Consider the following 18,592-nt stretch of genomic DNA (forward strand, 5'->3'; position numbering starts at 1 on the left):
CTATGACTAAGCTCCTCCGAATTATAGTCTAATCGATTTATTAAATTATTTTTGTTCTTTATAAATATAATGTAACATATACATATATCTAAATATTATATTTTTACGTAATACAAAATTGCGAAAAATTTAATCCTATCAACTATAATAACCTCGCGGGCAACGAGGTAGGCGTGCGAAGCTCTGTTATCAAGTTCTTAAAATAACTAACGAGTGTCTTGATTAAATAAATAAAAAGCAAACCTTATTATGTTTTTTTTTTTCCCTTACAGTACCTAATATAATACCTGAATAGTCAAACAAATAAAAAGTCGAGTATTATTATACATATAGTTTATACTGACGTTATTATAAATTAAAATGCCGATTTGATCTAGATAAAAAGACTATGACAAGGACAGTTTTCAAGGTTTTATACATATTTACAGACCTCATTGAATAACAAATCGATTATGGTAGTTCCGTTGGACAATTACGTTAGAATTAAAGGTGTAATTGTCTTCTGATTAGTCGGTGAGTCGAATAATTTAAAATGCGTAAAATTCTTAACTTTTTTCTTCTTGATTTTTAATAAAATCTTCTTATCTATCTTGTTAATCTCGTAACTATTATTTTTGTTTTTATTGTTTTTATCATTAATATAAATATTATTGTATTTGTCGTCGTTGATGTATACGTCGCTCGTTTTATAGAGTTCCTAAACAGGACATACGAGAATCTCGTATTCAAACATAAGCGATACTGTTACAAAAACAAAGTACAGGAGGAACATGGTGAATCCGAGGCCACGGTTCATTCGCCATTTGAAGCAAGCGATACTCATAATTACAAACAGCAACATGCAGAAGAGTATGGCAATACTGCAGACCATCCCGACAGAATTAACTTCCACTGGTTTGCCGTAAATCAAACCGTACAGAAGCCATGGGACCGGAAGCCTATTAGACATTAATTTAATAATTATTATTATCCTACCATAATTCCTATCATGTTAATGTTTTATCAAACTCATTATTATTATCGTTAATATTGTACTATATACTGTACACTAATATGCCGCAGTTAGTATTATCTGGATTATCGCAAATACTAACACATTATTACCTCACCAAAACCTCACATTATTTATGTAATTATCGTATCTTACAGCTACTGATACTCAAGGGTGACTCTTATTGGTTACTATGACAATGACAGTAACAATACTGATTGTTATTTTTATTTTAATTGTTATCTATATAATTAAGAGAATGAGAAAAATTTTATCTTCGGTTTTTTTTTTTTATGATAAAATGTTTTTTTTTTTTTTTTTTTTTTTTAAATTGAACTTAGTTTCATTAGAAAAGTCTTGACCCAATTGTACCTTATCAAAATTTTATATAATTAATTTATTATAATAAGTTTTCAGAGTAGATATAAATAGATTCGAATTTGACGCTAATTAAAATTTGTACATTTATTTATTTTGTTCTGCATATGTGAATGTCCTTGTAAGTCAAATATTAATCCATATAATTAAAAGAATAAAAATAATTGGAAATTTTTTACAAGTGTGGTCAACCCTATTTTTGGCCATAAAAAATAAATGAAGATGAATGTTAATTTTTCACCTAGATATGGCCAAAAATAGGGTTGACCCCACTTGTAAATAATTACCGAATAATTTTTCAAAAGGCATATCTTTATTATAAAAGGGATTTTTGTCTCTCATTTTAAAAATTCAGAACAGATAGTTTGTATTACTTATATAATTTTCAGAGTTTATCTAATTTTGGATTTTGGAGTTCTTTTATTCATAATTCATAATTCTTAACAATCACATGACTCTAGTTTCCTAGTTGTAATAATTCAGGTAAAGATTAATATTTTTCTTAATATTTATTTTACTTCAGTGCAACTAATTAACAATTAACACAAAAAAGTGTTGAAAATTTAACATAAAAATTTTTAACACTAAATTTTTTGACGCAATGACGCAAAATTTTTTACTGTGTACATGAAGAATTTAATTGACTATGGATTATGTTACAATGTATTTTAAATTATATTAATTAATATATTATTTGTCTTGTAGCTGCTAACCAACTAAACGGTGCACTGAAGTGAAATAAATATCAACAAGAAAAATTTCAGTCTGATTTACCTGATTTATTCTAATTAATTATAAAAATAGACCCAATTAAGATAACTAGTAATTTTAATTATAATAGTTTCTATTGAAATTTTAGACAAAACTTGAGAAGCAATTAATTAAATTAACACTTGCCCAACTGTCACATCGAATATATTGCTGCCGACAGAGCTAGAGACTGCCATGTCACCGAAACCCTTTCGTGCAACAATTACACTGGTTATGAGATCAGGAATACTGGTCCCAGCCGCCAGGAATGTAAGACCCATCACTTCGGGAGGTATTAATATTGTATCGCCGGTTACATTCGCCCACCAGACCATAAGATACGAGTACGCTGCTATCCAGACAATCGATCCAAAGAACGTCACTATGAAGAATTTTTTTCCTAAAAATAATACAGTTTAATTTTAGTTCGTTTATTTTTTATTCTTTTGATATAACCCGTCCCACCCCCTTCTCTGTATTTTTTATAAATTTTTATTCATCTTTAATTGAAAATTAACAATTAATAATATAAATAAATTTTTTATAAAAATGAAAAATTCAACATCGTTTAAAAAAGTGATTTATAAAAATTTTAAATTAATTTTCGAATCAAAGAAGTCTAATTAAAAAAGAATAAATTTTTTTTGTGATAACTAAATATAATTATTAGAAGAATAAAAATTATTTTATAACATCAGAAATTTACCTATTATATAATTAATTTTTAAGGGCATGTAATAATTTGGATTTATTACCGACAGTTATAATAATAATTGGACCTTGATTTTTGTACTTGAAAATTTTTTTTTTTTTTTTTTTTTCGTTCTTGAAAATGATTAGTTCTAGTTATTTTTATTATTTCATTATTACATATATTGATCAATAATAATACAAGGATTTATTAGATCATGTTTTACCTCTCGGAGTTCGCGTGTCGGGTAAAGTTAGCCAGAGAGGAAATAAAATAGGCGCAACTAGAATATACGTTAGTCTCTTTTTTGGGCTAGTGGGCCACGTCATGTCTAGCGCTTCTGGTGGTTCATCTTCATCACCCTACAAATTTAACCATCATTTCTTATTTGTTCATATACAATAATAATAACAATAAAAATAATGATAAACTATTGATTAGAACGAACCGATTCAAGACCAGCGTCAATGCCAGCAGTTATTCCGCCATTAGGAAGTTCCTGGATACCAGCAGTGGTACCAGCAGTTGTTGTTGTGGTTGTTGTCGTCGTAGTACCTTGTGACCCCTGCTGAAGTTGAAGCGCCGTCTCTTTGGAGACACAGCCCGAGTATTGGGCAGACGTTGATGTCGCGGCTCCATTCTGTGGCTTTGTTGCGTCCAAGAGGACTTTTAGTGACGCTATTGCGTGCAACTGCGTCGCTTTCTCATCCACTTTACCTAAATGTCCAAAAACCCCTGTCAGTATTGAGGCACTTTCCCACTCGCAGACTCAACGACAAGCAGTAACAAGTGTAACTGACACGTGTGTCGTGTCGCTAAACATACTCAAACCATACTAAATGTGTACATGCACTTGTTGAAATAATCATCAAAACAATTAACTTTGTTTAATTAATATTCTCTATTATTTCTGAATATACATACGCAAGTCATTTCATACCAAGTCATAAAATTTTTTTTAATTTCTTCAAGTGTATTGAAAATATTTTACTCGTTAGTTTTTAGAATTTTTTATTTATTTCGTAAGAATAAATTTTTATGTTTTGTATTTTAAAATAAAATTTTGATAACTTTTTTTTTTTTTAAATATGAAACTTTTTTTCATTTTTACTTCATATTTTTAGCAAAAATATTTTTCGAATATACGGAAAGAACAAGATGACACTGGATATCATCTTAGATTATACTCAGTGATATATGTAGTGAAAAAAAATTCAGATAATAGCTAAAAAAATCCAGATTATACTGCATGATATCTGAATTATACTTATTATAATCTGGATTATACTAGCTACTATCTGAAATTTTTTTTCACTCACTATAATCTAGGATGATATCCAGTGTAATCTTGTTCTTACCGTGTATGTTTCTAGAAATTTATTTTTTAATCTATTTTATTAAAAAGATTGAAAACAATAAATTAAAAAAATTTTCAATTTTTTAATTTTGTTTTTGGATTACAGCTAATAAATTTAAATTGATGTTATTTATTTTTAAAGAAAAATTTTTATACAATAAATTGTAAAATATTGAAAAAACTTTACAATTATTTTTTTATATCGTATTAAATACTAAATTCAAGAGTATTACTTCTTATACTTTGTAAACATAGAGAAGTTAAGGAGTAAAGCCCCATCTTAGGTCAGCCATCACTTCAAAGCGCCACTAAAACAGCAACGCATCAAATTTTCAGTTTTTTTCTCAATAAATATTAGAAAAAAAAGTAAATTACAAAAAAGAAAACATAACTAAGAATTACTGAAAACTAACTCTAATTATCGAACCAAGCAATTAAATAAATTTAATTATCGAAGTTTATGAAACAAATAAAGTTTTCAATATTTTTTAAAAATCCATTATTCACAGAGATTAACTGCTAAAAATTCCTCGGTAATTCAAGGTGTCTCTCAAATGGACATTAAAAGATAAATTTAAAAAAGTTGTTTAATTTATGATTTATATTTTGATTTAGTTTATTCAATACACATAAAGGCATAAAACAAACTTGGCGATTTGATTGAAATGACCTATAAATATAAAATATTTGATTACCCAGTGAAGCAAAATGAATAAAAACATAAACCAAAGAGACTGACGTAAAAATAAAACGAAAAAAAAAAAAAAAAAAAAGTACATAAATCTGTTTTGCTCTTAAGCAGCATTCAAAGCAGCCCCTATAACTCTAAATAAATCCTTACTGGATGTAATTACACGTGAGAGTATTCTCTAGCAAACGTCTTGAATTGTCTTTAATTATTCACAAGACCTGGACTCTTAAACGTACCCATTAATCTTAAACTATTAAATACATCAATAAGCATCATTAAGAATTAAACAAAACTCCAAGGACTAACTTGGCTATTAAATAGATTAAATGTGAAAAAAAATGTATGTCATTTCATTTTATTTTAAATAATAATTTTAAATAAAATTTATTAAATGAATAGAAGTTTTTTAAAAATCAGATGCTCTATGTATTTTTTTTTAACTGTACAAGTGAGTATGCTAGATTTAGTCGCTATTGATTATAGCTACAACTATTTTACAAATACTAACAATCTCTAGCATTAAATTCGGGATTTCTGATTCAGTGATTCCAGAGAGCACTTTACGATCAGGTCCAACGGAGGCAGTTGATGTTTGGGCTTTTTTTTCCGAGTTCACCGCGACTATTGAAAAACGATCTATCTTTTAGGTATACTATGGCATTATCGAGCTCGATGGGTGTAAGTAAGAGGGAGAAAGAGGGGAGAGATAACCCCTAGTTAGACAGAGATAGAGAGATAAATACCAAACGGGTGTGAGTATGTCCCGTAGGATCGAATAACCGACCGGCAAAATGGGCAAAGGAGGCTAAGGTCGCCCAAGTGGAGCGAATGAGCGCGGGCAAGCGCTGGCAACGCGATCAAAGTATCGACCCGTCGACGCTTTACTTTCAGCACGCTTTTATTACAACAACTAACTCGCTATATTTTATCTACGTGTCTTGCTAGGAAACTTTTTTACTGTAATAACTTCGGGTCAGAGTATTTAAGGGTTTCGTGGAATTTCTGGTTGTAAAAATTTTGTATTGTTTAGAAAATTTTAAGTTAATTCACTGGTAGTTTTAAAAATATGATTTTTTTTTTAAATTAAGAAGGTTCATGCGCTTTACTTGAGTTTAATAAATTTAAGTGTGAAAAATTTGGCAAATTAAATTGAAATAATATTTTTTAAATAGAATTTTGTCAGACAAATTTATAATTTTCAATTTTTTGTGGATAATTTAATTTCGAGGATTTTATTTTTAAATAAAATCCTGGAAATTTTTAATTAATGCACTGGTATCTTTCAAAATATCCCTTATAATAAAACTTTATAAAAAATTTCTCATTAATAGTATTTAATTTAAGACTCAAAAATAATATTTATTTTATCCAGTACAAATAATTAACACCTACTCAAGTGTGAAGTTTGTTATATGAGCCGTTAATTCAAGAACCAATTTACAAGTGTATTACAATTATTTACTCAAGATAATTTCAATAGTTTTAGATGCAAGTTTAAATCAGAGAATCATTCTGTAAACTTTCGGCATAAAAATACATTCAATTACTGAGTTATCCACAATAAATTCCACTTCAATTTGTTCGTGTTAAAGTATGAGTCACATGAGACGACTCTCAGCCCTGCTAAAACAGTTATTTTTCATACATATGTGCAAAGATAAAAATTTTGACAAAACTAGGCTTGAATTGATTTTACAAGTTTAAGCCTATGGCACTTTGTCACTGAGACCTCGCAGGTAATAAATGGTCCCACTGCGCTCACCCTGTCTGCAAGGATTACTCCCTTTTCACGTAATGTATCGAATAATATTCTTGCAATATCGACAGTGAAAGCTAGTTTTGACAAGGAAAAACTTGGAATTCTATAAGATTTTCAGGCTGAGAATAAATTACAACTGATTTTATTTTTATTTCTTCCTAATGTATAACATCCGTGAAAACATAAAAAATTTATATTAACACATATCTTCGCCGGAAAAATGTATGAATAATTTCTAATATCCATATATTAATGATAAAAAAATCAAAATTTCAATTTAAAGACTTTTTAAAATAAAATTTTTGTATTTAAATTAAAATTTTAAAATTTTTTTTTGAAAATCAAATTAAATATTTTAATTTAAATTTGGCAAAGTGTAGAATATTTTGAAAAAAATTTTTAGAATATCTTAATGTTTTGATTTTTCATGGCTAAAAATAGGAGGTGGGCCTCTCATTAATGCAATTATCAATTACTGAAAATAAATGTAATTTGCATATCAATACTCACGTTTTAAAATGCAATCCACAAAATTTGGTAACTCAAAATTTTTTGAAAAATGGATTTATAACAATATTATGAAGCTCATGTTGAAAATTTAAAGGTCAAGTTATAAAATAACTATTTTTACAAATATTAAAAATAAACCGTTTTTGGCATCTGCTGTAAAATTATCCAAATGTGGGTTACAACATTTCAGAATGTGAGTATCGATATATGATGCATATAAAAAATTGCTCATGTACGTTTTTAGCAAAAGTTGATATATGTGTGGGTAAACACTTATACGTCGAAGGGGAGAAATTTCGATATTTCCTAACATAATATTTTCCAATAAACATGTGGAACGTAAAAACAGAGCGAAGAAAGTTACTTTTTGGTACTTGAACGAGTAAAATTGACTAAACTATAGTTTATCATGAATCACATACTCTATCTCCGCCAAACATCGCTCGAGAATCCAACTTTTGCGGTCGATATTACAAAATATATACTTTGAAAGATTCTTCCTTTTTTAGCAAAATGTTTTATTCTTCTGACGTTACGAATTTCAAAGTTATAAGAAATTTAATGTCCATCTGTCTAAAATGCAATATTTAAAAGCGCTCTTTGTTGATTGGAGCTTTCCAAGTAACTTATATGGTACAAAAAAAAAAAAAAAAAAAAAAACTTTTTAAAATTTCTATTATTTTCTGTTTCTGGCTGCAAACAATCTAAATGGTTGCCCAGCAGATTTACTTGTATGTAATTGGACTTTAATTTTTGAGTTTTTGGCGTAAAACTAAACCAGTAATTCCCCAATATACCAGCAACTGCAGACTAGAGATGAGTCAGGGGAGAAATGGGCACAAAGGATGGAATGGTCTGCAATTAGTTTAGTGGTACTTAAAAATACAATAAACTACTTGTAAAGTTCTGCACGGACGGACAATCGGGACGAGTTTGATGGAAAAAATTTTAATAGACACTTGAACTATAATAGCAATAGACTCTCGAGGGCTCTGCTGGGAATTTATAAATTTAATAATAAAAAGTTATCGTTTCGAAAAGTGTTTGAGGAAATCCAAGAAAGAAAAAAAGGAAGATGAAGAGAAAGAGATGTCAGTGTCAGCAACTGTATTTGCCCGGGGATTGAAAGCTGGAGAACAAAAGTTTTTATACAAATGGATTCTTTTATTTTTTATCAGGTCAATTGATTTGAATTATCAATGGAACGCTGTAAAGTGGCGTGTCTTTATCCGTATGCCAGGATATCTGGAGGGTTCCTAAGTCAGCCAAAACGACGAGAACAAACACCGGGTGGTGGAAGTGGTGGAAGTGGTGGAAGTGGTGGTGCCAGCGACCGAACCGCCCAGAGGCGACACATTACTACTCGGTGAGGTGAAAGGTGCCAGGAGGGTAAAGAGGTGACCCGATATTCCGTGAATTCCTTCTGCATTGCCTAGTTGGAATGTCGCCCGGCTACGACGTTCTCTCAGTGTTCCTGCGCTCATTTTCCTCAAAATCGTAAGAGCTTTCCAGATCATAAGTGTGTCTGCTCTAGCATCCATCCCTTACCTATTGTCAGACACTTTCAATTCTCTCGACTTTTTATCTTTTCATCTCTCGGGTTTTTATACTTTTTTATTCTTTTTATTCTTTTCACAGTTTTTAATATATTATATTTTTTTCTCTGGGATTTAAAACCTCCAATCACCAGAGCTATGTAATTACTTTCATTTCAAATTATGGTAATTGCATCATGAAAAATATTTTTTCTTTTATAGTAATAATGTAATTGAAATATGGATTTTAACAAACGCGGATTATTAGACACTATATATTGTTTGTCTTTAATTAAAAGATGGTAGATATTTGCTTAGTATTCCGAGCGAGGATAACCTACATATGTGTACTTTAAAGTTTTATAATGAATTTTATGAAAAAAATAAGTTTTCAAGTTGTAAAAGTGTAGGAAGATTCTTTTTAAAATTTACAAGACTGAGAAAATTTTTTTTTTTTTTTTTTTTTTTGATTAGAAGAAATGAAAACTTAAAAAAAAAGTATTCATTTTTAAAAAATTAAAAAAAAATTTCTTTAAATAAAATTGAAGGATAGAAAATGAAACATTAAAATATTTCATAAAATTGAGGTTTAATTCGTGTCATGTCACAATTTTTTCAAGCTCAATTGATTTTTTAACATCAATTCTTAACCCGGATTCTATAAATGAATTCAATCTTGTGAAAAGAATTGAATTGTTATTCATAAGTTGTCTAAAATAAACTTGTAAATAAACTATTTTTAATTCATACAATTCTATTCAGAATGTGGAAATGTTTTCTAGAAAGTTAGAATTTTATTTTTTTGTTATGTTTGGGAATCTTGGTTAAATAGAATTATCAGAACCTCTAATTACATCACGTCACTGACTTTTAACAAAATTAAAGTTTACCCGTGATAGTCAACCTTCATGTTTCTTTGCGCTTTTAAAGAGATATATTTATAAAATGTGGTAACAAGAAATCTTTTAAAAAGTTTGAAATAAAATAATAACAATGAAAATAAATAATTTAATTGGGAAAAATGAATTATTTGAATAACAAAAATAATTTTTGCTGTTTAATGATTCAATGTTAATAAAAAGAAATATATTGATAAATTATAGGTGTAGAACGTGATTAAACAAATGTATTTAGACATATTTTACTGTAATTATTTTTGCTAAATATTATAAAGCTAACTTGGCCGGACGGCTAGACTTAAACCTAAATAATAACAATTGTTTTACATTTTTAAAAAGCTCCAATCGCCATTTTTCAATTGATTCATTTCTCCCAATGGGTTTGTTTTTTTACATTGTGTTTTGTTATGTGTATAGTAATATATTTGGACGTTTCTAAACGAATGGTTCTGTTAAAGTTGATATATTTCTGCTGTTTAGAAATTTATTCAAATTACAATTATTATTCTAACAGAATTATTGACGAATAAAACCAATTATAAATTTTTTTTTTCAGTAGTTTAAATAATCATAATTAATTTTTGAATAAATTTAGATTTATTATTTGTGTAAACTATCATCAAGCACACTGATAAAAAAAAATTAATTTGATTAAAGAAAAATAATTTAATTAAAAATTTTTTCTGCTTGATTTAAGATGATTAAATTCTTTGATATTTTTTTCTTGGTTTAAGATTTTCTCTCTTGAATTAATCAAGTTAATTTTTTTATTAGTGCAGAAATTTGTCATAAAAAATAAATTTTTTAGTTGAATATATATTCAAATTGTATAAAAATTAACTTGAGAAACTGATCATAAATTAATAATCGTCTAGCGTAGAATTTAATTAACATAAATGATTTTGATGTGCATAATAAAATAGTTATATTAGAGCACAGTAAGAATGACATTTTTTTTAATCGTACACATTTGTACTTGGAGAAAATTTTGATGATTGGAGAAAAATTTGAGGAAAAAGATAAGAAGGTATAACCTCGAGCTTGCGAAATTTACAGTCAGTAGTTAGGATCGATAGAGCGGTTTGTAGGTCAGGGTCTCGATACACTCGCTCTACTCGCTCTACTCGCTCTACTCGCGACTAGGTACGTACTTGGGGGATACTCTCGAAACATACACATAACAGCGATAGTTGTTAAGTATATATATTTGAATACATCCATATCGTACACGTAGGTAAGGGCATTTGGTGGCTGTTGCAAAAGCAAAAGCTTTTGGCCTACATTATCGAAAGCAGAATTAACCTTCAATGCCTACGACATCTCTTTGCCCTTTCCACCAGCGACCCCGTGGCACTACTTCCCTTATTTCTTTTTGTTTAGCTTTTTTTAACCTTTTCTCTTTCCCTATTATATATTTTTACTTTTTTCATCAACGTAACTCTTTTTTTTCTCCAACAATGACATTCTCACCTTCACTCGAGAGCTCACGAGTTTTTCCAGTTTAAGTAGACACACACGGCTAGGAGAATTGTGTACCTCGCGTGGAGGAATAAAAATTACGCTTTTACATTGTCTCAAGTTCAACTGGACTATCAATTAGCTCTTGACAATGTGTACACACGACTTTACTGTCCTCTGGGTTGTGGATGGAAAAAATTTCGATAGAAAAAAAAAAAATAAAAAAAATTACAAGCAGAAGAAAGTTGCTCAGTCTGGCTCTGGCTCAGAATCTCTCTGGTTAAACAGATCTAAGGGAAATAATTAATTAATTACAGTGGTTAGTGGTTAATTGGGTTGTTAATCAGTTAATCAATTAATTAATCAATTTATAAAATAATGGGCAGCGTGCTAGCAAGCAGGCAGGCGAGAGTGAGAGAGTGTTGAAGTTATACCGGCGCGAGACTGACCGTCGTGGAGCGGATCAATTGTGTGGATCATTAGTTGTAATAGGCCGTGCCTAAACTTGGCGTGACTCTCCCTTGATGGGTGTCGAGCACCTGGATGAGATGATGACTGCTCGCAGCCTTGGCCACTGCTGCTGCCTCCACGACTGCTGCTGCATCCGGCATCGGCGTTTATCGCGGCACCGCTGCTGCCACAGGCACCTGATGTTCCTCCCACACTCGTCTCACTGCTATTCGTTGCGTTTGGATGCTGCTGGAACAACACAAACACACACACACCCCACATACACCTACATTTATTCATAGTTAATAATTCAAAATCCTTTTTATTGTTTATTATTTATTATTAAATATTTATTATTCATGTTCCTTTATTTTATATATGCCTGTCAAGACTATTTATTATTTACTAACATATTCATATTTATTTCACCTAATATATTATATTTTCCCCTTTAATAAATTACGCCCGGTGCATTTGAAAGTGTTAGAGCTCTTGTTTAACGGGAGAAACCATTTATTCATTTAATTACTCAAATTATTTTTTATTATAAATTTTTTTCGGTAAAAAATTTTGCTGTCAAAATAAAATTGTATTAAATAAAAATTTTTAAAAATAAGTAAAAAAATTCAAGTTTAACTTTATTAATATTGATAGTATAAAAATAATAAATTTTTTATAAAAATAAATTATTGAAAAAAAAAAAAAAAATGATGATCATAAATTTATTTTGGATCGTTGTTATTATAATTTATAATGGTCGCTAATAAGAACAAAGTTAGCTTTCCTGTGTCATGTCTGTGCTCAGTCAGCTAATTTCAAATACTAATTAATATATCGTCATCAGATTATCGTAGATACTATTAATAAATTGTTATAAGCTTTTTTTTTTTTAAATAAGCAAAGAATTATTTATAAACTAACAAAGAATACTGTAGTGGTTTAAAATTAAAGAGAAAATTTTTATTTATTGTTTATCTAAGAAAAATAATTATTTATTGATTACAAAAAAATTTTACTAAGGGTTGATTATTCAAACTTAATTAATTTAATAATAGAAATCATTTAATTTTACAATTAAAAAATGAATAATTTTAGGAAAATTTTCCAATTGAAAAATTTTTCTTTGATTTAAATCGACAGAAAAATTTTCAATAGACTTCAGAGAAATATACATTTCTTATTTTATATTAAAAAAAAAAACATTTTTAACTCAAAGTGAAAAAAAACTAATTAATAAAATAATCATACATTTAATTAGAACTAGACATCAAACAATTTCGAATGCGCCTTTAAATATCACCAATTTATCATGTTATGCATTTACTATTTAAATGAAATTTGTGTGATTGTAATTTATTAATTTATTCACCAATAACTAACCTTCGTGTGAAGGTGTAATTAATTAGCAAATAATAGGTGATATTTAATCACCGAGATTATAGATAATAATAATAGTAGTGATATCTTAATTTATAATCAGGATCTAATTATGCCTTTGACTATTAATTACAAACCCTAACTATATTAATAGTAAAAAAAAAAAAAAAAAAAAAAAAAAAAATAATTTGACCGCAATAGCAGTGATAACAATTAATAATAAACATGATGATGATGATGAGACGACTTTATTTTCCGAGTTGTTTAATTATAATAGTAAATGAAGAGAGAAGCACTTGAATTTAATTTGCACAGTTAAAGTTACCGTTTACTGTTAGTGCGATAAGAGTTTGAAAGGATGTGAGAGAAAGTGAGAAAGCGAAAGAGGGAGGTTAAATGATTAAATGAGATAAAACGTAAGTTTATTTTGGAAAAATAGTGCGTACAGAGGGGAGAATTAAATGAAAAAGAGAATTGATGTTTTTTGATTATAATACTCAGGCTGCAGAGGATGATGGAAACCTGAGTATGGTCATACACAATGAAAACTTCTCGAGGTGGTTACTTTGCTAGGGTTAATTGCAGTGAGTGCCGAGAAGTCGGTCAGCTGCCTTCAAGACTCACTATATAAAATATATACACATGTACGTGTGCAAGTACATGCGGATATACACATATATGTATAGGTATACCTTGTCGCTTCACACTGACTATCGATTCTTGGTTTTAAAGCATAATATAAAGCGATCTTGCACTTGCATTTCAGTTATTGTCTCTGGAGATTAATTTCTTAAATGCGTTTTTTAGCTTGTCAAACGATGGCAATTAAGCTTAATTAAAAACGTCTTCTTAGGAAGAAATGGATCAAAAAATCATACACAGATAATCAAGATTAAGTATTAGTATTTATGTTTGAGTTCTTAGTAAGTAGTACGTGCATTATTTCTGTCGGACATTCATTTTCTTTGTATGAAAAAGGAGCCTTGAGTTTTTATTATTATTATTTTATTATTTCAAGAGACAAAATGGACGCAAAACAACTGGATTTCTAAGGCATACAAATTTTAGAACAAATAAAAAATTTTTATTATAGTTTTAGAAAATTTTTCTCTAATTAAAAATTATGAGGATTTTTTTGTATATTTATTTTTTATTTAAATTTTAATGCTTGAAAATTTATTTCAAGATTTACCTTAGCATGTCCAAAAGTTACAAAAAATTTTAATTACCTATATACTTAAAAATTCTTAAAATAAGAAAATCATTTTTGAAAAATTTCATCATCGTGAATTAATCAGAAAAATGTTCCAACAAAAAATTGATCTTGATTTAATAGATTTTACTTAATTTAAACATTTTTTTTCTTTGTTCAAAACGATCTAATTTTTTAAAATGATATTCTAGATTCAATTTTTTTTTCATATAGAATATAGATAAAAACAAAAATACCTTATATTTTCATTGAAAAACAATAACTCTTCACAATTTAATTGTGTAAGTTATTTTATTCGAATTGTAAATAACTTTCAACTTCAATTCTCTGAAAACTGTTATATTGTTTTCAGTCAATTGTTTGAAAGTTGACAAAAAATGTTAAAATTTAGAGACTGGTATTCATAAAAAAAAAAATATTTATCGTAAATTTTTTCATGAGTATGCTCTTTCCTTTCTCTGATAAGCATTTGAATCGAGTTTATTATTTATAGCAAAATCGATTATCAATAGTAAATATAAAAATTTTTTATTGGCTCATGAAAATAATTTCCAATTATTTGATAAGTATGTATTCGTATATCGTATATAAAAGTAGGTAATATTTGTTTGTTGCGATCGAGTGTATTGATATTGGAATATGCGGATGACATATGATAGTGAAAAAAATAGCTGTAAGAATAAATAAATAAATAAAAAAAAATAAAAAAAAAAACGAAGTTAAAAAAAAGTATATACTGATAAGAGAAAATTGAAGATACACATGCGACTCACCAATGCCTGGGCAGCGCTCTGGTGCTGCAAGCAAGAAATACCCAGTTACTATAAAGTCGCAATATTTACTCAAGAGACTTGTTAGTAAATTAAGGACATTGTTTACAGAGTTTGTTACAATTTATGTCGATTCATTACTTTGTTAATTTAAATACGAAGATAATAAACAACTGAATAAATAAATAAATAAATAAATAAATAAATAAATGAGAAAATAATAGTGATGAATAAAAGGTTGGGTTATTAGAATATATATATAAGTATAAGTATAAATAATGTATGAGATTAAAAATAGTAAGCAAGCATAAGCTTTGACAGTTGATTATTACGTGCATTGAAAGTTTATGTATGTACAACTACATTGATGGTGAGCTTTGCTAAAAGTTTTATCTCGAAGATTTTTTTTTTTTTTTTTTTTTTTTTTTTTTTTCAATGAAATGTCAATATTGAAGGCTCGAGTTTTGACATGGTTATTATTTAGGTATGCTCTGACGAATTTTTTTTTTTTTTTAGTTTTTTTGATACATCTTGATGTATACATATGGTAAAGCAAATGTATGTTTTACGAAAAGGTGTCCACTGTTTGACTACCGGGCAAAATATTTGGTAAAAAAATTCGGGATATATTTATAGGATGATTTGTGAGTATAATAATGTATAGAAATGCAAATCATGTCGTCTCTTCTGTTCTGGGTTTGAAATTTCTCGTGGGATAGAAACTAGACGTACATACGAATTTTAAAACTTTTTTTCCCATTATGATTATTGTTATTATTTTCTTTTTGTCCTTCACTAAAGCCAGAGGCCTCCGTTGTGACGTATTTTAACGCTCGGTAGCTCCCCAATAGCATTAACTCACGCTTGTTTTACTGAGATATTAATCTGGATATGAATTTGCGAACTTTCCGTGGGTTCACGCCCTCAAAAAGCTATTTTTCAAAACAATATTCGAGAGGAGAGATAAAAAAATAATAACGGAGACGGATAAGTATAAATATAAATATAAATATTAATATTTAAATGTATGTGTGTATGGAGGAGTGAAGGATGACGTTGAGTGAAGGGCGATACAGAAAAAATTAATAAGCATGAAAACCGTGAGGGAGAAATTTTCCTGAGACAATATACCGCTCTCTGACGATTTTTGAAAGCAAACTCTCTGTGACAATGTCAGCTATGTAGTCAGCAGGAAAGACGTGGGAAGAACAAATGCTGATATCAGCTCCTGTCCACCTTTCGGTCCAGTCAACATTCAGAATAGAGTATTCAGACGCTTATATCAGCGTTTCCTTTTCATCCCTTTCTTCTTTTTCTCCCTTATGGTCATTTTTCTTGCACATTTATGTTTTTTTTCTTTTCTGCTTCATTTATTGAAAATTATAATTTTTATTTTTGTTATTAATAAATATACGTAGGTATATCTTTGAATGATTTTTCAGAAAAGTTGACGGCGAATAAATGAACCGATCGATGGATGAACTACTTAGATGATGTTAATTAAGTAACGGGTAAGATGGTTTGTTATAATATAAGTTAAATCTACAAGCTATCGATGAAAGATGGAAGCAAGCGGGTTATGTAGCGTAACAACTATAAGAACTGCTTCTACTGTATTGATGGTTTTTATGCTGGTTTTAAAGGAACTGAACTGAATTTTTTTTTAAGAGTTAGTTTTTTTTCCCATGAAAGTAATTTATATTAAAAAATAAATTTTCAATAGCCAATTCTCGTATATATTTTAGTTATAATTGAAAGATATGAAAAATATATTTTAAACTATGTAATAATTTACTTAAAATATTATATAGTTTAAATTAAGTGTGTATACTTTCATTTTTAAAGTTTTTTAATTATATACAGAAAGAAAAAATTCTCTGTAGAAAAACTAATTTTTTTTTACTCAGGACAATGTTTAAGATAAAAAAGTTTTCCTTCACTGAAGTAAAGTTTTATTGAACTAAAAAAATTTTATTTAGCCCCAAAACAATTTCGGTCTTTCAAAAAATATTCTTGATAAAAAGTAACCTTTTTTTCTGTGTACTTTTTTCTGTGAAGTATATACAAAAATTGGCTATTAAAAATATATTTTATTGATATTTTATATAGTCGTATATATTATTCATTTTTTTTAAATGATACTGAAATTAAAAGACGTCTAATAATTTTTTTATCAAATGAATTATTAAAAAGAAATTTTGTGAAAAAAAAAAACTTATTATTTTAAAAAAATAATTTATTTGTTAAATAAAATAAAAAATGATCAATTGTCTGTCGATTTTAGTTTAATATTTTTAATATAAATTTTTTTCATGGACTTAGATTAGTTGGTCATTTAGTAAGTAAATTAATAAATAAGTAAGTAGGTTAGTACGAAAAGATGGACTCACCGATGGCATCAGCTGGTCAGTCGACCTGACCCTTGTGACTTTATTTCTGTACAATATCCTCTTGACGAGTTTCTCCATAGGTTGATTGAATTTCATGAACCCGACGTAGGCCAGGTAGAACCCGAAGAGTACTAGTGCCTCATACCAATGTATAAAGTTGTCGCGAAAAAAGTAGATTAAAGTTAACAAGCTGATACTGTAAAAAGTGCAATCGCGGAAGAGCGGCCACCACGTAAGTGACAGAACTGTTTTAGAGAAAATCGCACACATCCCAATAACAAACAAAATGTTAAACACCGCAGACCCGACGATGGTGCCAATTCCTACGTCGTCAAAAGAAACAAATACCCCTATCACCGAGGTGAAAAGTTCTGGAGCTGACCCTCCGGCTGCCATGAAAGTCGCGCCTGCCACATCGTCCGCAATCTCAAATTTCTCGATAATAACATCCAACGCGGGGACGAAAAATTCGTCGCAGACTATCGCCAGGGCAACGAACATATAAACGACCCCGAGGACGTGAAAAATCACCGCCCCGCGTCTCCTTTCCTCGAAGGTGAACAAATCCTTGGGGAACAGGGGGGTCTTTTCCACCACCGTCGTGTTGTCCTCGGCCCCGTGGGGGGTAACGAAGTGGTGCCGATGATGGAGAGTCGCATTGTACCCGTCGTACCCAATGTCTAGCTCCCTGGGATGCCCATTAGAGGAGTTTACGCTGGAGATATTCGAACCGAACCCCAGAAGCGTTGCCGCGGGCGAGGCCGAGCTTGGAACCAGCGCTGGGCTATTATTGGGCACAGGACGGTGGGCCCCGGTGGACGAGGTCGACGCTGCTATCAGCACCACCAGAGCTACCATCGTCCTCCTCAGAAGTGAAACGATGCACCCCTTCATTTTCACTCCTGCTTGATTTAACTGCCTGAGTAGTCACATCACCTCTCACCCACTGTTTTTTTATTTCTTATTAGTTTTTTATTTATTATTATTATTATTATTATTAATATTAATACTATTATTTACACTGATGCTGCAGCATCCTCACTTGGATACGCAGCCACTATCTTTCACTTATCTTATCACCGCACTCACTCACACACTTTTCACTTATATATATATATATATATATATATATATACATATACATATATATATATATATATATATATATATATATATATATATATATATATATAGGAGTAAGTTATCCAGCAACTAAGTTGCCCTGTGTCACGGTGGCCCGAGACTCATGTTGACTCGCGCTCGCATCCTCCTCTTTTGCGGTAATAGGCGCGGCACTGATTCTTCTGTGCGACCCTATTAAACCGCGACACACTCAAGAGCACCTTTCGGATATTTTTTATTTATTTATTCAC

General features: G+C 29.5%; 1 protein-coding gene across 4 annotated transcripts; it reads right to left on the reverse strand.

The window, feature by feature from the left end:
• Positions 1-18,255, reverse strand: Nckx30c (solute carrier family 24 member Nckx30C). 4 transcript variants are annotated; one of them, XM_074242382.1, is made up of 7 exons: positions 17,220-18,255; positions 14,833-14,856; positions 11,469-11,718; positions 3,259-3,527; positions 3,037-3,172; positions 2,267-2,519; positions 1-938 (listed from the first exon to the last, which is right to left on the reverse strand). In XM_074242382.1, the coding sequence occupies exons 1-7, from the start codon at positions 18,111-18,113 to the stop codon at positions 698-700; spliced, it is 2,067 nt and encodes a 688-aa protein (XP_074098483.1). In that variant the 5' UTR covers positions 18,114-18,255; the 3' UTR covers positions 1-697. The 4 variants fall into 4 exon arrangements, with proteins under 4 accessions (XP_074098483.1, XP_074098482.1, XP_074098485.1 ...); XM_074242381.1 differs by having other exon boundaries at positions 11,454-11,718; XM_074242384.1 differs by lacking the exon at positions 14,833-14,856 and having other exon boundaries at positions 11,469-11,715.
• Positions 18,256-18,592: the final 337 nt, after the last annotated feature.

Source organism: Cotesia typhae, unplaced genomic scaffold (genome assembly GCF_013202065.1).
Source record: "Cotesia typhae breed Kobodo isofemale line unplaced genomic scaffold, CoteBio_Ctyphae contig_4, whole genome shotgun sequence".
In the NCBI taxonomy this organism is placed as follows: domain Eukaryota; kingdom Metazoa; phylum Arthropoda; class Insecta; order Hymenoptera; family Braconidae; genus Cotesia; species Cotesia typhae.

What these genes read in the sequence shown, in the direction of transcription:
- Nckx30c (XM_074242381.1), bottom strand. Translation starts at nt 18,113, where the DNA reads ATGAAGGGGTGCATCGTTTCACTTCTGAGGAGGACGATGGTAGCTCTG. An exon ending in CTGACCAGCTGATGCCATCG is followed by an intron (nt 14,857 to 17,219) that starts GTGAGTCCATCT and finishes TCTTGCTTGCAG; the next exon opens with CACCAGAGCGCTGCCCAGGC. An exon ending in CGACACGCGAACTCCGAGAG is followed by an intron (nt 2,520 to 3,036) that starts GTAAAACATGAT and finishes TATTATTTTTAG; the next exon opens with GAAAAAAATTCTTCATAGTG.